The 22,546-nt window shown below is 53.0% G+C and overlaps 1 protein-coding gene across 1 annotated transcript; it reads right to left on the reverse strand.

The window, feature by feature from the left end:
• Positions 1-330: 330 nt before the first annotated feature.
• Positions 331-22,344, reverse strand: MFNG (MFNG O-fucosylpeptide 3-beta-N-acetylglucosaminyltransferase). Its single transcript, XM_049884373.1, has 8 exons — positions 21,882-22,344; positions 12,386-12,434; positions 11,921-12,023; positions 11,317-11,470; positions 8,204-8,289; positions 5,502-5,667; positions 3,407-3,492; positions 331-1,288 (listed from the first exon to the last, which is right to left on the reverse strand). Exons 1-8 carry the CDS (start codon positions 22,134-22,136, stop codon positions 1,222-1,224), a joined length of 966 nt encoding a protein of 321 aa, XP_049740330.1. The 5' UTR covers positions 22,137-22,344; the 3' UTR covers positions 331-1,221.
• Between the last annotated feature and the right edge of the window lie 202 nt (positions 22,345-22,546).

Here is a 22,546-nt window from a genome sequence, read left to right on the forward strand (position 1 = left end):
CACAGCCACCATTCACTGAGCCCTTCCTTTCTCCTCCCCAGACTCTGTGCTGTGCCCTGTATCATTTCATCTACATATCAACCCGGGAGGTAAATATCCTTTTTCTCGTCTGTAAAATGGGAAAACAGACCAGAGAGATCAAGTGGCCTGTCCAGGGTCATAGAGCCAGAGAGGGTAGAGCAGGGCGGTCTAACTGCGGAGCCTGCATCAACACCAACAGTGTCTCATATACTCTTCCATAAAAGAGCCACCACGACAGATAGATCAAAGACCCTGCCCCAGTCAAGAGCACTTTGGCTGCCTATAACAGAAAACCTGACCAAGAGAGGCTTAAACAAATAAAAGTTTAATTTTCTTACAGAATCAGAAGCTAGAGGGGGCAGCTGTGGATGCTTATCTTGGCCTTTCCTTCATGGTGGCAAAGTGACTGTCTCAGATCCAGCCATTGTATCCACATTCACATCAGTAAGATGGGGTATGGGACTGCAAAACCTTTCCCAGAAGCCTCTCTTGACTTTGCTTAGTTCATACTGGCCATAGCTGGGTCACATGGTAGCCCTTAACAGCAAGGGAGGCTAGGACAGTGAGCAAAACAATCATCATGATTGGCTGGGAACCATTATGGTCCATCATCTGGGCCTGGGCATGTTGAGGCTTCAGACAAAACTGGGTTCTGTTAGCCAGGGATGGGGGCCGTGAGCAGGGCGTAGGAACAACAGTACCTGCTGCAGATCCTGGACTTTACGTTTATTCCACCCAGGGTCCCTCAGTGGTTGGAGATTTGGCCAGGGCCGCCAGGGCTAGGCGGCCCAAGGTTTGAACCCCAAGGTAATGCCTGAGAGAACAGAGCCTGGGCTGGTGCCAGGCCCCACCTAGGGGCTCTCGTCATTCTCTGAGGGTTAAGGACCCCTGAGTTTCATACCAGCTCAAATACCCTCCTCAGCTTTGTCTAGTTCAGCTGTCCGAGGCCGGTGGAAGGCCAGTCCCTGGGGTTTCTCTGGCCCTCACCTGGACCACCCTGTCCCTGGGCCACCCGACCCACTTCCCAGGGGCCTGGGATGCCTCTAACACCAGCCACCATCCAGATCCGGGGCCTGCCCACCACCTGGAGGCTTCCTGTGACAGCCAACACAGAGCACTTTCCAGGGGCCCCCAGGGCTGCCTTCAGAGGCAGAAGGACAACCAGAGGCCTCAGCCCAACCTTTGCCCAACAGGTCAGCGTCATCGGGCCACCAGCTGTGGACACCAGGGCGTATCTGGGAAGAGGAGACAATGGAGGGAACGAAACCTGTGAAGAGACCAGAAATGAACAAGATGGTCACCCCATTCCTACCTGCACCCCCAGGGTTCCTAGAGGGGAGCACGTCACAGAGATGGTGCAGAGCAGGGTTTCTCCGCCTCAGCACTACTGACATTCTGGGCTGAACAGTCACTCGTTGTGAGGGATGTCCTTTGCATTGTAGGATCCATCTTTGGCAGCTACTCACTAGATGCTAGTAGTCTTCTCCTGTCCCCCCACCCCCACCCCGCACTGTGACAATCAAGTCTCCAGACATTGCCAAATGTTACCCAGGGTGGGGGGTGGGGGATGGGGGGTAAAATCAGCCCCAGTTGAGAACGCTGGTTTAGAGAAACTTCCAGGCCAGAGAAGCCATGAAGAGAACTCAGCTGAGGCCAGACTGCCTGACAACACGTATCAAAGCCACCAGCTGACTCCAGTCCAATTAGGCAGGAACTTATGGATCCTAGAATCTTCAGGCTTGGTGGGAATTTAACATTAATTCTTAAACCTCTTGGCGGTACAGCCATAGCTTGCATACCTCCACTGACAGGGCGCTCACCCCATTAGAAGGCAGCTCCTTTTATTGTGGAATTTTGAAAATTTTTTTCCTTATATTGAACCAAACTCTGACTCCTTATAATGTCCAAATTGGTCAATTCATCCCTGGCCCCTGGGACCCTGAAAAGAGTTGTGAGCCCTCTACCCCAGGACAGAAAACTCCACAGGGCTTCAGAAGAGGGTCCTGGTCCCCGCCTCCCCGCCCCAGGGGTTACACACTTCAGAATAAATCCAAAGTCCTGACAAATCCTATAAGGTGTTGGGGAGGTTGCCTGCCACCTCCCCAACCCAGCGCGATGTCATTCCCGTCACACTGGCTTCCCTTACTTCTTTGAGCGCCTTGCTGCCTTTACACAGGCTGTGCTCTGCTGGAGCTGTCAACCCTCCCCTCTTCTGGTTAACTCCTTCAGGTCTCATCCTACATGTCCTCTCAGTACATGTCCTCTCAGAGAGACCTCCCTTCAGCAGCCTCCATCCCCAGTCTGTTCTTACACTTTCCCCAATGGCCTGCGCTTCCCCTTCCTGGCACATGTCTATACCAGTACCTATATCACCCATATCTATGTATACTTTGCTACTCTCCCCCCACCCCCCCCCTTAACGACAGTGTCTCAAGTCCCTCGTCCCCCTGCACCTTCTCTGGACAAGTCACTGTCTCTCAGATGGGCCCAAGCTCATTCCCTCGCCTCCCCCACCTTCGCCTCCCTGCCTCTAATGGCAGGATCAGGGCTCCTGGCCTCACTCCCAGGCCCTCACTGACAGGGGCAGGAATGGGAGTACAGGGATGGTGGGACAATCAGGTCACCCAGAGACGGAAGAGTGCCATGGAAGGAGGAGCTCCCCGTGGCTGGAGGCATGCAAGCTGAAGGCAGCGCGTGGCTCAGCAGAGATGCTGGGAGGGGATCGAGCATCTGTTTCGGAGTTGAACTGTTGAGCTCAGAAATCATGTTCCCCCTCCAGTCCTTCACACCCCACCACCCCACCCCACAAGAAGCACAAGCCGCAGCTGGCCAGTAGCAGGGTGAGGAGGAGAGGACACTGGGGGTCACAGGTTGTGCTCTAAGACTTCTCTATACTAGCTAGGGGCTGAGTTGAGCAGCCCCCAGTCTCCCTGTGGCCTGATTTGGGCCAGAATTGGAAGGTGCTGGGTAACTTTTAGCCCCCATTCCAACCCCTACCCACCAAGAACTGTCGATGAATACCAAAAACCAAAGAGCCTAAAAAACATAAAATAAAAATTGCCAGCAGTGCCTGAAGTCCCACCACTAGAGCATCAATGAAGACCTTTCAGCCTTCTGGCAGCTCCTGAAGAATCCCAGAGGATCAGGGCTGGGAGAGCCCTTCAGATCCAGGACACCCAGCCTCCTTGTGTTCAAATGGGGAAACTGAGGCCCACAGAGGTCAAGACACTTGCCCACGGTCACACAGCAAGCCAGCGGCAGAGAGGAACTGAGATCCACTCTCAGTACCCCCAGCTCTATGCTCCCTCCCCCCAGCTTACCCATCTTTGGGTGCCCCAATCAGCCCCCACTCCTCCTATCCCATAGATTCAGCCCCCAGACCCACCTGGAGGGGTCCTCCTCAGGAGAGAAGGGACCCGGCAGCTTAATGACATTGAGTTTCCCCTCAAAGACACCATAGCTGAGGGTGACCTGAACAGACAGAAAGCGAGAAGAGGGTGAGTGTTGCTGGGCTGTCCCACCAGGATCTCCACTGCCCACTAGGGGGCAGCATTTGGCACAGGAAGAGAAGGCACAGAAGACATTTTGAAAGGCACAGAAAACGGCCCTCTCCTCCAGCCTGCTTCTGTGCCTGAAATTCTACCACTAGCAAGAGGGGCTTCACTAAAAGCCCACCCATTGGTGCTGTACTGCTTGTGGAGCACTTTCATGCCCATAATCCCATTCGCTTCCCCAGCAGTTCAGGTTACCTGGGAGGCTGGGACAACACCCTCATCCTAAACCAAAACAGCCAAACTCGCCGTCGAGTCCATTCCAACCCATAGCAACCCCATAGGACAGGGTAGAACTGCCCCCATAGGGTTTCTAAGGAGCGACTGGTAGATTCGAACTGCTGACCTTTTGATTAGCATCCAAGTTCTTAACTACTGTGCCACCAGGGCTCCACCCTCATTCTACAGATTAGGAAACTGAGGCTCAGAGAAGTCACCTTCCCAGTAAGTTATGCACATGGACTAGAACTGAGGTTTTCTGCTACTCACGGAGGGCCTTGGCAAAGCCCTCTCCACCCCAAGCCCCAGGTTCCTCTGCTCTACAATGAAGGTGGGATGATGACCTCAAGTAGAGCGAAGCAATTAAAGACTGGGGGCTTAGAGGCCACCCAGCCAGGGTTCAAATCCTCTTCTGCCCTGTATTAGCTGTGTGCCACGGTTAGCTCAGCTCCCTGGGCCTCAGTTTTCTCATCTGTAAAATGGGGATAAAGTTAGTAGCAACTTCACGAGGGCGTTGGAAGTCAGGCTCCCACAAGGTGCCTAGCATGACGGGTGTCAGAAACCCTGTTAGGATGTCCTGATTTTGGCTTCCCAGCATCTGCTTCATTCCTGGCTCAAGCCTCTCTCTCAGGTTCTGTGGTCCTAATGGGACCGACCTGCACCCCAGTTCCAGGCCTGGCCAATCAACACTGATTCCAGTCTGTAGAGGGCAGGTCATGTGGCCCAAGCTGGGCCATCAGACCAATGAGTACCAACCCTGGGATCTGGGGAAGGAAGATGCTCTTCCCACAGTTAGGGTGAAAATCTGGGGCTGCCACCTTGCCAATACCAGGGGTGACCTGCCTGGGGACGAGGTCATCATAGAGGAGAATTCACAAAGAGGAGACAGAGTCCCAGGATGCCAACTGAGCAACTAGACCCAGCCGACCTAGGAAGCCAAGCCCTCAGCTGCTCAGTTATTTGAACAGATACACTTCCTTTTTGGTTAAGCGGTCTATATTGAGTTTCTATCACTTGCAACCGAAAGGGTTCTGACTCAAACAGTTTGGCAGAAGACCTCAGGGGCCTCCCAGTCAGGCCCATCTATGGGGCTGGAACCCATGAGTTCAAGGGCAGCATCTGCAAGGCAGGCCCAGGTTTACCCACAAGCACCTGCCAGGTGGTAGGATGGGGCCCCATTCCTCCCCCACCTAACATTATGTCTGAGGGTCTCCATTCACGACAGTTTCCCAAGTAACACCAGGGTTCAAATGAAAAACAGGGAGCAGTGGACAGGTAAGCTTTAACGAAGGAGACCCTACCCATGGGAAATGCCAGACAGGGCTGCCCTGGGCCCTTAGGGGGCTGGGCTGGCCAAGAGGGATGTGGGGGGGGGGGGGTGGGAAGGTGGAGGAGGGACACAAGGTGGGGGAACAGGATAGTGGGAGCTTGAAGACAGGTTTCATCTGTCTGTGTAGGTCCTTCCATCTGGCATTTGGGAACCAGATCATAGAATTTTCGCATCATAAATGCTGGAGCCCTTGTGGGTTAGAGGACTGTCACCCTGGGCCTGTTTCCCCAGCCACAGGGGATGGCCCAGGCCTCACAGTCTAGGCTTCCAGGTTGATTTCAAACACTAGGAGGGAGGGTCAGGAGAGATCCCATGTTCCTTTGGGGGCACCTGGCCTTACAGCCCTTGCCCCATCTCTGCCTACCCCGAGGCCAGCTCACCTGCTCTGGGAGCTGGGCCACTCCGAGCAGCTGCAGGGTCTCCAGGTGGGAGTGGAAGAGGGGGCTAGGTTGTAGGCGGCCGCCCAGCTTGCACTCGACAATATAGCCCACAGTGCAGTCATCGGGCAGCCGGATGAGGGCGGATGTGTCCACAAAGCGGGGGCCACTGTGGGAGAGAGGATGCTGAGGTCACTGGTCCAGGCCCTCGACACCCGGAGTCCTTCCCACTCCCAGAAGGCCCTCCCCAGGGACAGCCAGGAGAGCAGAAGGCTGGTTCCAGCATCTGCCTCCCACGTACTGTGTGACCTCAGAAGCCTCAGTTTCACCATCTGTGAAATGGCCCTGCCCTCACAGTGTTGTGTGGATTAAGTGGAAGAATGGCAAGGTGAAGCCCCTTATAAATGAATTCTTTCCTTCTCTCCCTTTCTTTTCACTCATTCATTCATTCATAGTTGAGCATCTACTGGGGTGCCAGATACTGTACTAGGGCTGAGAATACAGAGAAGGGATGAGAAATGTCTTAGTTACCCAGGGCTGCTATAACAGAAAAACCACACGTGGATGGCTTTAACAAAGAGAAATTTATTCTCTCACAATTTAGGAGGCTAGAAGTCCGAATTTAAGGTACCAGCTCCAGGGGAAGGCTTTCTCTCTGTCAGCTCTGGGGGAAGGTCCTTGTCATCAATCTTTCCCTGGTCCCAGAGTTTCTCAGCGCAGGGACTCAGGGTCCAAAGGACACACACCACTTCTGGCCCTTCTTGCTTGGTGGTAATGAGGTCCCTCTCCTCTCTGCTCAATTCTCTCTTTTATACCTCAAAAGAGACTGACTCAAAACACAACCTAATACTGTAGATTGAGTCCTGCCTCATTAATATAATTGGCTCTAACCCTGCTTCATTAACATCATAGAGGTTAGGATTTACAACACATAGGATAATCACATCAGATCACAAAATTGTAGACAACAACACAATACTGGGAATCACGGCCTAGGCAAGTTGATACACATTTTGGAGGGACACAGTTCAATCCATAACAAGAAAGAAATGCAACCTGCCCTCAACAGCAGACCCCATTCCAGGGAGAGACAGATACATGAGCAACTATGTCAGAGCGAGACTGGTGTAAGTCAGAGGGAAGCACTCAGCCTGTGGGATACAGGGAGGATGAGGCAGGCTTCCTGGAGGAAATGGAGTCTTACAGGATGAGCTGGAGTTGGCCAGGTGTCAGAGGGAGGGAGGCCCAGTGTTCTAGGCAAGGACATCACTGGGCTGTACATACCTCATCATGCCCCTGGAGTCAGGGCCGCCTGGTATGGTTGGGCAGGCTGCCGCCTGCACAAGATGCCTGGCTGAGGGGGTGAGTGGAAGCAGAATCCCAGCCCCCACTCTACTCCGCAGGCTGGGTGCTCTCAGGTTGTACCTGCCCAGTTGTTGCTGGGTGCTGTCAAGTCAATTCTGACTCCTATTGAACTATAGGACAGAGTGGAACTGTCCCATATGGTTTCGCAGGCTGTGATCTTTACAGGAGCAGAACACCAGGTCCGTTCTCCTGCGGGGCTGCTGGGTGGGTTCGAACCGCCGACCTTTCAGTTAGCAGCTGAGCGCTCAACTACTGTGCTAACAGGGCCCCTTCACCCACCCAGAGGGGGCTCCCTTTTCTAATTCACACAAAGGTAACGTAGAGTGGGCAGGAGCCCGGATGGGGGCACCCCAGGCACAGGAATGACCCCTGGTCATGTGCACACGCGTGCTGTGGACATACCCTAGGAAAATATGCCCACTCCGGCCCCGAGTACGAACCTTCCCTGGAGATCCCTTCTCATTCAGGGCTGGGCGAGGCAGGATGGTGAGTGAAGCACGAAGATCTTGGAGCCAAACCCAGAGCCTGAGTGACCTTGGATCAGTCACTTGCTTCACCTCCCAGTGCCTCAGTTTCCTCAGCTATACACAGTAAGCTAATACCACCTTCCTCCCTGGGTCCCACGAAACTCTAGGTGAACACAAGGCCTGGCTCAGAGTCCACCCTTAAAACAGGATGGTGACCACTGATACTGTTGTTAATAACAATAACAACCTGCCCAGGCAGAGGCCAGCCCTTTGCCACTTCCTCTCAGAACACCAGTACCCCCCAGTATTCCCTACTGATGGTTCCCACTTCCCCTAGGAGTCCCTCATCTGAGGCCCTCAAAGAACAGAAGTTCAGTGCTCTCCCAGCTCAAATGCCACCTCTTCCAGGAAGCCTTCCAGCGCTCCCCACCAGGAGGCCCTTCTCCCTCCCCTGAGTGCCCCACACGTGGTCTGACCTCCCCTCCTGTGCACTGCAGGTCAGAAGAGAGGTGTAAACAGGTCCTAATGCTTGCCTGCCACCTACCTAGGCGCCAGCCCAGACATTTTCTCATTGAACCCTTACATCAACCTCTGCTGTCCTAGTGACAGGTCCATTTTACAGATGAGGGGACTGAGGCTCTGGAGATTACGTGACTCGCCTGTGTGTGACAGGGGGTCTTAGGCGGCGAGCCACCTGAAGCAGGGGTGGCAGGAGGCCTGCTCACCACTAACCCCCAGGTCTGGCTCTGCAACAGAACCAATGAGGGGCAGTTTCTTCTGAGCTTGCTCCTGGCCACGCACTCACACACACACAGCAGCAGCAGCTGCCCCTGCCCCACCCTCCCACCCTCCCACCCATGGGTCTCTGCTTACCTGGCCCACGGGGCCATCTTCAAAGCCAGTTTGCGGTTGATGCAGAAGCCAGCGCCCCCAGTGGCAAACCAGAACTGTACCAGCCTCTGGGGGAGAGGAGGATCAAGGTGCAGGGAGAGCCTAGGGGTGGGGGTGGACTGAGGTGACAGCCAGGCTGCCCCTCACCCCCACCAGCCTGGCTCAAAAGCTCTTAATTTCATATCTCACTAGATTCTCACTACAGCCTGGCATCATTATGCCCATTTTATAGATAAGAAAACCAAGGCCCACAGTCACATAGCTAATTAAGAGTACAGGGACATCAATAAGACCCAAATCTTTCTGGATTCTGGTTAAAGGAGACAGGTGTCATTTTTGTCCACCCAGCACACCTTCCCTCCTTTCCCTGGGAAAGGTCTCTACCTCACTCGCTGCAGTTCCGAAGGGCCTGCCAAACACAGTGCCCACCCCCCTGAGGCCACAGGGGTGGTCAGGTGCCCCAAGAGTGGCTAATCGTAAAGCTCCACCCCCATTCCAGTGATTGGTTCAGCGATGGGCACTTGACTTGCACTGGCCAACCAGAGCCCTTCCCTGAGATCTATATGCCAACTCTGGGGAAGAAGCTCTAGTCCTGACACCACCTACATCAGCCCCCACCACCCCTAATCCCTGGGACTAAGAAAGCTCTTCCGCAAAAGGAGAGGATGAGGCTTCTCAGGGAATAAAGAGAGAGAGGGGCAGGCCTCTGAGTCCATGAAGCCAACTCAATCACATGAACCTATAGCATCTCTTTCGGGTCCGCCCAGCATCACCACACCCCAAGACTTCTTCCCCTCCCTCCCATTCTGTGAGGACCCATGAATTCACCCACGAATCTCTCTAAGGCTTTTGGGAAATGTTTTACCCTTTTCAGGTGCACCATCTCTCAGTCTAACAAGTTTCCTACAGTTATCTTCTCCCAAGTATACAGTTGGTACTTAACCAAAGCATGTTGCATTGGGCTGAGTTATCCCCCACGATGCAACCGTGAGAGAAGCAGGGCATTAGGAACCCTTCCTCCACCACTGCTACATAGCTGTGTAACCTTGAGAAAGTCACTTCCCCTCTCTGAGCCTCAGAGCTGGTAGTACAAACCTCGGCTCTGGTTCTGAAATCTGATGGTTCCCCTGCCTGGAGGTGTCCCCCTCCTACAGACCTCTATTAGCTGACTTCTGGAAACTCTGCCCTTTTAGAGAAAGGACAGGACTCAGCAAGGCAGAATTAGGGGGTCCCTTGAGGACCTAACACATAGAAGGTGCCCAATAAATGCTTGTTTAATGAGTGATTTCGGCTCCCAGGTAGTTGTAGTAATAGCAATGACAGTAGGGATATAAACGCCTAATCCTGAGCAGTGACGGTGCCATGCCCTATGCTAAGGGCTGGGCCTGCCTTCTCTCATTTTCCGTCTCCATGCCAGACAGGTTCCTGCACATTGGTACTGTGATCCACCAGTCCTCTTGAGCCCCACTTTGCAGAAAAGGCGACCGAGGCTCAGAGAGTCCACCCCAGGGGACCCCAGAGTCTGAACCAGCCCAGACATGCTAGGGTTCTGCCACACTCCAAGGAACAGTGTCCTGGGATCCCACTGGGGCCTTTGTGCCAAGAAGGCATTGGGGCACGTTGTGGGGACAGGCCTGAGTGTGCTCAGCAGGGCGCTGAGCCAGCAAAGGAAAGTCTGCTCAGAAATGCACACTGGGCGGAGGCAGATACTGATGGCTAACACTTACTAGTGTCATGGCGCCACCTCCTGTTCCAAGCACCTGAGAGATTACCTCATTTAATTCTTTCCTCGATGCTCACAACCACCCTGTGCGGTGGGGACTGTTAGCAGCCTCGTTTAACATATGAGGAAACTGAGGCCCAAGAAGGTTAGGTGACTTCGCTCATGGGCAGGAAGCCAGGAGGTGGCAGGGCCAGGTGTGAACCCAGAGAATGAACCCAGGTACTCCGGCTCCAGAGTGGTGTTCCCAACTTCTAAGGCAAACTGCTCAAGCAGAGGTGAAGGTCAAGGGCGGGGGGTGTGGGAGACTGGGGGACCCCTGCTCACTGGAATTAGCTCGCACACATTCCTGCCTCCACACCCAGGGCAGTGTCCCAGGGCCCAGGAGAACACTACTTAGGGCTCAAAAGCTGATTCGCTTCTGAAAACTTAGGCTTTGTGTTTTCAGCTCCTGGTTTCCCCATTGGAGCAGATGGTGGCCTGGGCAGGGAGGGGGAGCCCCACAGAGGGCCCTAGCCTCGGGGCACAGCCTCTGGAGCGGAAATCCTCTGACCTGCCTTTTCCATGGGGCCAACGAAGCCTAGGAGCCTGGGCCACCCAAGGCCTGCAGCCTGGTAGATCCTGGGGGCAGAGGAAACCAGGTATATTTGGGGCATAAACCAAAAAAAAAAAAACCATCGCCCTCTATTCAATTCTGACTCATAGTCACCCTATTTGGGGCATGCTTGTTGTTTATCTGAAAGTCAAATTTAACTGGGTGTCCTGGCATTTTGTTTGTTTTCTAAATCTGGTAACTCTAATTAGTGTCCGTCCAAGTCTGGAGCTGGAGCTGGTCGGGGGTGGGGGGGGCTGTGGTGCCAGCTGTTAACTCTTTTGTTGGAGATGTCTGGAGGGGGGGACCCAGGGGAGGGGCATAGCAGAGACTCAGGGCAGTGGGGACCTACCATGTGACCCCAAAGGACTCCAGCATTTTAACAACCTGTACAGCCACAGCGGTTAAGGGCTCGACTGCAATGGGTTTGTGTACAAGCCACATGATGAAACCAGGTGTCGAGGGGCCCTGCCGTGGGGTCAGGACGCCCCAGCTCAGCCTCATGCTTGCTGTGTAACTAAGGCACACTCCTACGCCCCGGTGACTGAGGCCCTCCCATGCACCAGCTTGTGCCTTACCTGTGTGATTGCAATCTCCCCATTTCACAGAGGAGGAGAATGAGGCTCAAAGAGGCAAAGCCACCGGCCCAAAGACACAGGTTTGAAAGGGATGGGGCCTGATCTGAAGCCCAGAACCCAGCTCTCTCCATTCCCGCCCCACCCCTGGGATTGGCCTCACCCAGACCCAGCAGTCATTGGGCAAAGGAAGAAGGGAGAGACTGACCGTGCGGTTGCGGGGCTGAGGCTCTGAGGCATGGATAGGCCGGTTCAAGCTGGGTCTGCCCACGTAGACGTCGTGGGCTGGTGAGAAGGTGGCCAGCAGCTGCAGCAGCGCCCGTGGGTTCACGTAGTTGTCATCATCCACGTGGCAGAACCACCTGAAGAAATGGAAGAGGGGACGATGAGCCTAGGAGCGTTCCTGGGGTCGAAGGGCCCCCACACCGGGTCCCCCGTCCTCAGGGTGGAGGTGGGGAGAGGAGAGGGAGGGAGAGTGTGACATCAAAGGCACCAAGCAACATCTCATGTAAGCTCGTTAAGAAGGTGTGCTCACATAACAGGTGAGGACCAAGACTCAGAGAGCTTAAGACATTAGCCCAAGGCCACACAGCCAATGAGTGGCCGGATTTGAAGCCAGATGGACTGACCAGCCCACTGAGCACTGCCTGCCAGGTGGGTGGGTGGATGGGGAGAGTCAGCCCCCAGGAGTCAGCCCCTACATAATTACACTCACTGGGCCTAGACCACTTCACTTTTTGACAAGACACCCCACTCAGAAGCTGGCCTGAGGCAAAGGCAACTCCTGTCCCCAGAGACCCAAGAGCACTCACCTCAGCCCACTGGCCAAGAAGGCATCGAATTCAGCAGCCATCTTGCAGGACAGGGCTGGGTGGCTGTGTTCTGCGGAGCAGTTGGTAACCACAAGATGGGGTCCTGGAGAAGTGAGTAGGGGTCAGGGGTCCCTGCCAGGCTCCTCCCCAGTGCCCTGCACACCATGAGAATGCACAGCAGGGCTTGGCCTCGAAGAACCTGGAGCAGCCCACCCACTCCCGTTTTACAGGTGGGGAAAGTGAGGCCCAGGGAAGGCTGCCATTGTTAGGACCACAGAGTTAATCAACAGTAGACTGGGCCTTGTCCAACACAGCCCCTCCCCACACCCACACTCTGTTTCCAGGGAAGAAACCTGCTCCCCTCCTTAGCAAAGAGGAATCCCCACATGCCAAAGGTATAGTCCTGTTCCCAGGAATTCCCAGGCCAGGGCACAGGCACCCCACCCAGGCTAGGCAATTAGTTACCCAGTCTTTCCTGGATGCTTTCATCTGGGCTGTCGGTGAAGACAAACGTCTGGGGAGGAAACCGAGGCGTCAGGACTCAGGTCTGCCAAGGGCAGCCCCAGAGCCAACCACACCCCCCACAGCCAAGTCCCTGAAGAACTGCCTGTCCAGGTGGACACCCAGCAGACTGCCATCCTCCTCACTGATGCGCGCACATCCCTCTCATGGTCACACACTCCTTTAGGATCACGTAATCTCCTCCGCTACCCCCTCCCATGGAGCACACACACATCCCAGCTTTTATAGCCACACATCATCACAGTCTACACTTCCCATTCATCTCACACACACCCATCCCCTCCACGGACCTGCACCACAGGGTCCAGCTGTGTTCACACATCCTTGGCAGAGCCACACCCTCTTCTGTCCCTCCCTCACAACACACACACTCACCCACACACTCTGAACCATCAGTTTCGCAACCGTCCACGATCACATATACACGCACATTGTTGCTGTTGTTGTGTGCGGTAGAGTTGATTCTGGCTCATAGCAACCCTATAGGATAGAGTAGAACCGCCTCATACGGTTTCCAGGAAGACAAATTTTACTCAGGTAGGCATGTAGGATTCCATAATAGAAGATAAAATACAATGCGTATTTCCCACTGTTGAAATTGCTTGACGCATATTCCTAACTTTAATGATCACCAACTGCACAACAGAACACTCATTTCCATCCCTAAAGGGACTCAGAAACCCTCAGAGTGCAGCAATCATTCAAGAAAGACTTGATTCATTATCATGATCACATATGGAAGTAGACATTGTTCCTGAAATTTCAGGAGGTGCATATGCTCAGGAACCGATGGCACTGAAGGAAGAAGTCCACGCTGCCCTGAAGGCATTGGCAAAAAACAAGGCTCCAGGAATTGACAGAATACCAGTTGAGCTGTTTCAACAAATGGAAGCAGCTTTGGAAGTACTCGCTTGTCTATGCCAAGAAATTTGGAAGACAGCTATCTGGCCAACCGACTAGAAGAAATCCATATTTATGCCTATTCCAAAAAAAGGTGATCCAACTGAATGCGGAAATTATTGAACTATATCATTAATATGACATGCAAGTAAAATTTTGCTGAAGATCATTCAAAAACAGCTGCAGCAGTATATCGACAGGGAACTGCCAGAAATTCAAGCTGGATTCAGAAGAGGACGTGGAACCATGGATATCATTGCTGATGTCAGATGGATTCTGGCTGAAAGCAGAGAACACCAGAAGAATATTCACCTGTGGTTTATTGACTGTGCTAAGGCATTCGACTGTGTGGATCATAACAAACTATGGATAACATTGCAAAGAATGGGAATTACAGAACACTTAATTGTACTCATGAGGAACCTTGACATAGAGGAAGAGGCAGTCGTTTGAAGAGAACAAGGGGTTACCGCGTGGTTTAAAGTCAGGAAGGGTACATGTCAGGGCTGTATTCTTTCACCATACCTACTCAATCTGCATGCTGAGCAAATAATTCTAGAAGCTGGACTATATGAAGAAGAACAGGGCATCAGGATTGGAGGAAGGTTCATTAACAACCTGCATTATGCAGATGACACAAGCTTGCTTGCTGAAAGTGAAGAGGACTTGAAACACTTGCTGATGAAGATCAAAGACCACAGCCTTCAGTATGGATTACACCTCAACATAAAGATAACAAAAATCCTCGCAACTGGACCAATGAGCAACATCATGATAAACGGAGAAAAGACTGGAGTTGTCAAGGATTTCATTTTACTTGGATCCACAATCAACACCCTTGGAAGCATCAGTCAAGAAATCAAAAGACGCATTGCTTTGGGCAAATCTGGTGCAAAAGACCTTTTTAAAGTGTTAAAAAGCAAAGACGTCACCCTGAAGACTAAAGCAAACCTGACCTAAGCCATGGTGTTTTCAATCGCCTTGTAAGCATTCAAAAGCTTGACAATGGATAAGGAAGACCAAAGAATTGATGCCTTTCAATTATGGTGCTGGCGAAGAATATCAAACAAACCATAGACTGCCAAAAGAACGAACAAATCTGTCTTGGAATAAGTACAACCAGGATGCTCCTTAGAAGCAAGGATGGCAAGACTTTGTCTCACATGCTTTCAACGTGTTGTCAGAGGGATCAGTCCCTGGAGAAGGACATCATGTTTGGTAGAGGATCAGTGAAAAACTGGAAGACCCTCAACTAGATGGATTGACACAGTGGCTGCAACAATGGGCTCAAGCATAACAACAACTGTGAGGATGGCACAGGACTGGGCAGTGTTTCATTCTGTTGTACATAGGGTCACTATGAGTCAGAACTAACTCGACGGCACCTAACAACAACAGATACTGTTCGGCAGCTAAATTGTGATGAAATCATTGAAGAATATATAAGAGCAGAAGAACAGAAAGAAATGTGTCTAATTATAACATGTTAGAGATGAAAGATCTAAAAATAAAACAGAGTAATTTGTTGTAATATTTGTTTCCTGATCTTTAACTTTTCTTTTATGCCATCTCTTTTTTTTTGTTCATTTATAATTATAGCAGTTATTGCAAAACAAGCATCAAAACTGACGTATGAGCCGTTTAGAGCAAAACTGGTGAGAGTCAATTTTTCGCTGTGGGAGATCCACAGAATTTTACATTGATTGTTGAAACAGCTAAGTTCACTGACTCATTTTCTTTGTTGTAGACTGTGTGGAATAATCTTTTTGTAGAAAATGTGGCATACAGTAAAAATCTTGGCACCCCGCATCCACTAAAAATTTTATAATCCAGTTTATCTCATTCCTCTAAAGTGGCATATACTACTTTCAAATTCAGTCAATAATACTATAGTTCCATTTAAAAAGAAGTTACATCACAGATAGCTAAGACATACACACACACACATATGCACGTGTATATATCTAAGTCACATTAAAAAAAACCAAACCCATTGCCTTCAAGTCAATTCTGACTCATAGCGACCCTATAGGACAGAGTAGAACTGCCCCATAGAGTTTCCAAGGAGAGCCTGGTGGATTCGAACTGCCGACCTTTTGGTTAGCAGCCACAGCACTTAACCACTACGCCACCAGGTCACATATCCCATTCAAATGTGTGAGTAAGCAGAGGAGGGGGCACTACAGATTATCAATGTTTAGGGCCCTCACATGCCTTAATCCAGCCCTGATTAGTATAAAAAAAAAAAATTATTAAGGATTCTGTATGGTCTAGTATGTGGGGAGGTCCACGGCGGTGGCGGGCGAGGGGAGAGGGATAGGAGGGGTAGCACCAGGAGTTACCGCACTGGGTGACACTAACCCGAGCCACACCACTGCTGGCAGATTAGAGGCACGTAGGAGGGGGGTGATCTGTCACAGCAGCCCCAGGAAGCTCATAGAGCAGTCATGTAAGACTTACGACACTTGAAACAGCCTTTGGTTGGTCACACACAAGTGTTTTTAAATTCAAGTTATATATTTATGTTATTGAGGATTAGAGAAATCACACTAATGACATAGTGCTTCTCCTTGAAATTAAGCAAGTAAGTTGCTTTAAAGAAAAATAATAATAGTAACTATGTTGTTGTTGTTAGGTGCCGTCAAGTTGGCTTTGACTCAGTGATCCTATGCACAACAGAACGAAACACTGCCCGGTCCTGTGCCATCCTTACAATCATTGTTATGCTTAAGCCCATTGTTGCAGACACTGTGTCAATCCACCTAGTTGAGGGTCTTCCTCTTTTCCGCTGACCCTGTACTCTGCCAAGCTTGATGTCCTTCTCCAGAGACTATGGAATGAGTCTTATGTGTCAGGCTTGGTGGTTAAGTGCTTTTTACATGTTCTAGATTTTTTCATCCTCCTTGTACAGCTGAGAAAACAGAGACCCAGAGAGGCAAAGTGACTTGCCTAAGGTCACACAGCTAGTCAGTGGCAGAGCTGGGATTCAAACCCAGGCCATTCAGCACCAAAGCCCCTGCTCTAACCTGGATCAGCCTGTTGTTAAGTGACAGTAACATAGGACAAGAGGTGTATAGAAACAGCAAAAATCATGTCATCTCAGTAGTGTAGAAATGATCACCATTTGGGTAACTCTTACCCCTCAGAGATGAGGGCCTGATGGTTGAGAGGGAGCAGGGGAGAGAGACGGAGGAGAAAAACATAAAGACAGAGACATGCCGGGCCCAAGACTGTACGACACCCATTCTAGCATGCACAGAGCCTCTTGGTGCCCACACAGATCCTCTCATCCCTGAGCACATCAAGTGCTGCCCCTGGCCCTAAGACAAGACAGTTTTGAACCCCATCCAAGTGAAGACCAATGGGAAGCCTTTCCAACTGTTTAAAGCTCCTCGGCTCTCCCGTCTCCCGCTCAGGTCACACCTATGGACTACCCCTGTCCTCCCTCCAAGCTCAGAGCCTCCAGCTGCAGTGCCCCTCTGTGCTCACCCACAAACCCCTCCCTTCTTTCCAGGAATCAGCCCTTTGGATCAGAACAGCCCCGTCTGAAGCTTCAGTTTATCCACCTATAAAATAGGGAGGGCGGGGGTCAAGGTGGCTGTGGGAGTAAATGAGAGAGTGTGTGAAAAAACAAGGAAGAGTTGGGTAGTGAAGCGCTCAGTTCCTTGTATCAGGGGAGACTGAGGCATAGGAGGCCAGAGCCAGGGCTGGACATAGGGAAAGATGAAAGGCAAGCAGGCCTGTCTCCCCAAAATGCCTGGCCAGCTTATGTAAAACTAAACACCTCAAGAGATTTGGTTTCTTGGTTCAGAGGTTTAGGTTCATGGTTTCATGGGATATCCCAGTTAGTTGGCCTAATATCATTTTTAGCTCTTCTGTTCTGCTTCCTAGTTCATTGCGTAGTGGCTAGGGTCTTAAAAGCTTGCAAGCAGCCATTCAAGGTACAGCAAGTGGTCTCTATGCACCTGGAACAAAAGTGGGAGAAGGAGAACAAGGAATAAGACGAAAGGGAATGTGCAGCTGATTGCCTGTATGAAAATTGCCTCCTTCGCCATGAGACCAGAAGAACTGAATGGTGCCCGGCTACCATCACTGAACATTTTGATCAAAGAACCTATAGAAGAATCTTGATCAAAAGGGGCTTGGGGGGAGGAAATACGGAATAGAATTTCAAATTCTCATGGAATCCAGGCTTTCTGGAGCCATTGAGGCTGGGAAAGCCCTAGAAACTATTGCCCTGAGAAACTCTCCAAACCTTAAACCAAAAATAAGTCTTTACACCAAACAATAGTCAAGCTTAATTAGTAAAGAATGTTTGCCTTGAGAATCGCGCTCTTTTAAAGAACTATGAAAGTAGGATTAGATCGACAACAGCAACTCAAAAGGTTGGACCGGAAGCTTGGAAGCAGTGAGTTTGTTAGTGGGGAGGAACAATTAGGAACAGGAGGGTGAGAAGGGTTGTGCAACTTGAAAAATACAATCAATGTAACTGAATTATACGTGTAGAAATTGTTGAATTGGTGTATGTTCTCAGCAACAATAAAAAAAGGAAAGAGAAAAAATGGCCCTGGGCTTTCTTCTAAGCCACTATTCCCTCTTGCGAGGTTATTGCAAAACCTTGCCTTATGCCCTCAGGTCTGCTTTCCCGTCAGGATCAGTCATACAACACCCCCACCAGCCATCAACCCGCTAACTTTGGAATAAAGTTATTGCTACTGCCATCCTACTACCCACCACCCTACTGTCTTTGGGATAAAATCCAGCCTCCTAAGTGTGGCCAGTGAGAGCCATCATGGTAGTAGCACCTGCTGCCTGCTCAGCCTCATTTTATCATTTCCTGCCCCACCCCTGGCTGGGGCTTCTCTTAGCTGGAAGGTCTTTCAGTTCCCCAAACATGCCACACACTCCTCCAACCCTGGGGGTGGGGTGGGGAGCCTTTGCACATGCTGCACCTTCTTCCTAGAACACTACCTCCCCATCTCAGCTCAGGCATCACTTCCTCCAGGAAGCCTTCCCTAATACTCTTTGGGCTGCCTTAGGGGCCCCTCCCATATGCTCCCCAGTTTCCTGTTCCTCTTACGAACAGAAACTACTCAGGTATGGAAATTTATTTCTTGGTCTCTCCACCAACTGGTGACATCCTGGAGGGCACAGACCTGGTCTGATTCGCCTCCTGTCCTGGCACCCCTCTGGTAGGCCTGGCTGTGTCCACCTTCTGAGTCCCTCTCCCCTCGGGTCTGTCTCCCACTGTCAGCTTTAGCTAACACTGGGGTCCCTGGATTTCTATGGGGGAAAATATTGGGCCCCGCCTCCTCTGGTGATGCCATCCCGTCTCCCAGCTTCAAGCACCACCAATAAGCCAGGGCCTCCCACACTGACGCCTCCAGCCCCAGCCTCACCCCTGAGCTCCAGGCTCAAGTCCCACTGTGCAGGCATTCGCTCTGGCCTCCCCTCCCCGGTCTTCCCCATCTCGGCAGGTGGCAGCTCCAACATCCCGAATCTTGAAGTCACCCGCCCATGGCACCTCCCTTTCTCTCACCTCAAACCACTTCATCAGCAAATTCTGTTGCCCCAACCTTCAGATTATTCAGGGTGCCCCCTCTTCTCACCACCCCACGGTCCAACCCACCATTGTCACCTCCCCCCACCACAAGTCTGTTTTCAACACAGCCCCTGAAGGATCCTGTAAAACTTAAGTCAGACCTTTCTTGCCCGATTCCCTGGCGAACTTTTGCCACCAAACCGTGGAGCCCTCTTAAGTGCAGGGTACAGGCCACGTGGGCCAGGGAACCCTTGCCAATGAAGAACTGAGTAGATGGAATAAATAAGTGGGAAGTCGTGTGAGGGGAGGTGGGTGTAGAGACGGAGGGCAAGGAGGCGCTTGAGGCTGGTGATTTCCATCCCTGGGAACCCTGAGGTGGGTGCGTGCGGCATGGAGCCCAGAGCTGCGTTTGTTTTGCTTAAGGAGGGGCCCTGAAAATGGTTAAACCCTCAGAGGCAGCGGGAAAACAAAGGGGCAGGCAGCCCGCTGGGGGCAGGGGAGGGGGTAGCCTGAGACCATCTGCTACGGAGAAGGAGAGCTATGGGGCTGCCGCCTACCCCCCTCGAGCAGAAAACACGCCTCCCAGCCCACCCCCTCCTCTGGAGACAAAAGCCACACACGAGCCCAAGACTGCTGCCACAAAGACCCACCTGCCACTGCTGCCCTTAACCAGCCTGTGAGGGCGCCAGTGTGGGAGTTAACCAGCTCAGGCCCGCTCCCGATGGCAGAGCTGAGAGAGGCCCAAGACCCTCGAGTACTGTGTGTAGATGGAGAAACTGAGGGCCTTGACCAAAGTCCCAGAGAGAGACAAACCAAAGGGAGCCCAGATGGGATGGCGAGCACGGGTGTCGCTGTCCCCCCCATCTCTTCTTCCATCTGCGAATCCTCTCTTCTTTCAAATATGCCTTAAAGAACAGGGTTTCTAGACTCTGCCCCTTGTCCTGGATCCAATGACTGGATTCATCTCCTCCTTCTGCTCAATCTTGCCAAGCCTCAGTTTCCTCACCTGTAAAATGGGATTAGCATTACCTACCACTTGGGGTTGTCGGGGAGATTAAATAGAGTGTTGTGTCAGATGTGCAGCCTCCTAGTAGGAGCCCAGGTGGCACAATCGTTAAGCACTCAACTGTTAACCGAAAGGTCGGCAGTTCTAACCTACCAGCGGCTCCAAGGGAGAAAGTCCTGTCGTTCTGCTCCCCGTAAAGATTACAGTCTAGAAAACCCTATGGGGCAGTTCTACCCTGTCATATAGGGTTGCTATAAGTCAGAATCGACTCAACAGCACCCAACAACAACAGATCCTGAGCAGCTGGCAGGTACCCCCCTGGCTGACTGTTTGGCATCTGGATGGCACAGGGGGTGGGGGACTGGGATGGAGTCCTAACCAAGGCCCTACACCCCACTTCACACACCCTGCCAGATGGGCAGGGGGAGATGGGACAGAGGGAGCCTTGATCAGGTGGGTCTGAGCAGGGGCTGGGGGAGGGGCACAGAAAGGGCTCGGAGTTTGCCTCTCCCCTGCAGGCCTAGTCCTGCCAGCCCAGCTGCCCAGGCTGGGGGCCCAAGGGCCCTCCCCTGTAGCCCAGGCACCCGGGCAGCTCTGGGCTCCCAAGCCCTAGCAGAGAGGGAAGAGACCCAGCAGGTGGGGGCCTGGTCCCACTCAGGCCTCCTGGGGTACTCTGGAGAGTGTGTCCTCCTCTCTGGCCTCAGTTTCCTCATCTGGGGCCAGGGCTAGACCAGACAGGAAAGGGCCTTGGACCACATGAGGCCACGCTCCCGGGTACACACAGGCTCAGAGGCATAAACAGGAAGGTCTGTGGGAAGGGCCAGGCTCTGCAGCTTCCGCGGGCGGAACCAGAACCTCCCTGGCTTGAGAAGCTCTGTGGGGCCCCAGGAAAGAGCCAGGGGTGTCTGGGGCCCCTGCTGGGAAAAGATTAATCTAGGGTGCTAGGGGGTGCCAGGGGGCCTGACCAATTCCGGGCACCACCTCCCTCTCTCTGTAGTCTCTCAGAAGCCCCCAGCTCCCCCGGATGGCTCAGTCACTTTCTCCCACTGAGCCAGCTGCCCAAGTGGGGGACAGTGTGTGTGTGTGTGTGTGTAAATCCACCCCTCCACCTCCCCCAGAGATGGCCCCCAATGCCCCCAAATTGCTGACTTTGCTTAAGGAAGGTAGTGGGTGTGGGGACGGGAAGGGTAGAGGAGACTCTGCTGTGAAAGCTGCCTCCCCTGAAAGGCATAAGCCACACGCTTCTTGTCATAGCACACCTAACACTGACACTTTGGCTCCATGCACATGAGCACACACACTTACATACACACTCACATACACACACAGGCTCACACTCACACTCATACACACACACATACTCGCACATGCTCACACTCACACACACTCACAATCTCACACATACTCACACATATACTCACACACACACAATCCACGTGCCAGGCCTCCAGCCCCCCACCCTGTGCCCACCACTGCCTCAGTTACCACTAGCACAGCACACACGCCCTCCTCTCCTCCCTCAGCAACAGCCCCACAGGAAGTGAGCACAGGAGGGGAGATGTCAGCTCCTCTGGCACAGCCTGGGCAGCAGAGGTGTGGGGGCAGGGCTGCCAGCATGCCTGAAAGGACTGGGGGCTCCCCCTCCAGCTCGGGGTCGGACTCCTCGGCAGCCTCGGCCCAGCGGCACGGCATCCACTGCTGTCCCCGGTGCCAGGCTGGGCCAGGCTGGGCAGGAGTGGGAATAGAGGGTACCCCCAGGAGTAACCCAAGGGCCCAGGGCGGGGGCCCAGTCTGGCCCCTGAAAGAGTCGGAGCCCTGGCCTGAGGAGCTGCTGGCCATGGCACAGAGGCTGGGGATGGGGGAGGAGTGGGAAGATGAGCCCAGATGGGGCAGGTAGCCAAGGTCGCCAAGGACCCCAGCCCAGGGGAAAGGCCTCCATGAGCCCCTCAGGCCAAGGGTCACTCCCAGGGCTCCAGTCCCCTACTCGTCACCTGCTCCCTGGTCCTGGAGACCCACGTGTCGAGCAGCAGCTCCAGGCGCGAGTGGTGGAAGGCCTGGGTAGTCTTGATGGCGATGAAGATGTCCCGCATCTGCAGCTCAGGGGGTCCAGGTCTCAGCGGGCGAGGCTCAGGGGTCACCTGCACCCCCTGGGGGGACAGGCTCGGGTGGTACCGCAGGGACAGGAGCCCCATGCATAGGAGGGTCAGAAGGGCTCCAGCCAGGCCCTGGAGGAGCCGGCGCTGCATCAGCCCCAAAATTCCAGACGGGCAGGAAGGGGGGCTGCTCAGGCGGGGGCCCTGGCAGAGGCCAAAGTCTGGCCGGCATCAGAGGCAGGCCGGGAAGGGCAACCAGGGGGCTGGTGCTCTGAACCCTGAGGCTGAGCCATGCAGCCGGCCAGCCACCAGCCTCCACCTGCTCCCTTGGCCTCCGCTGCCGGCTCTGGGGCTGCCTGGCCCCGCCCCTGCCCCAGAGCAGCCCGAGGGGCGGGGCCGTCCCAGGGAGCCCCAGAGGTGACTCAAAAAAAGACACCGGCTGAAGGGACAGCCCCAGCCCTGCCAGCTGCTACGGTGGGGGTTGGGGTGACAACAAACCTTCTATGCAGGGATGGAAGGGAGGGGCCCTCCAGCCGTTTCACTCCCCAGGGACGTGTCAGCTT

Source organism: Elephas maximus, chromosome 4 (genome assembly GCF_024166365.1).
Source record: "Elephas maximus indicus isolate mEleMax1 chromosome 4, mEleMax1 primary haplotype, whole genome shotgun sequence".
NCBI classification, from domain to species: Eukaryota; Metazoa; Chordata; class Mammalia; order Proboscidea; family Elephantidae; genus Elephas; species Elephas maximus.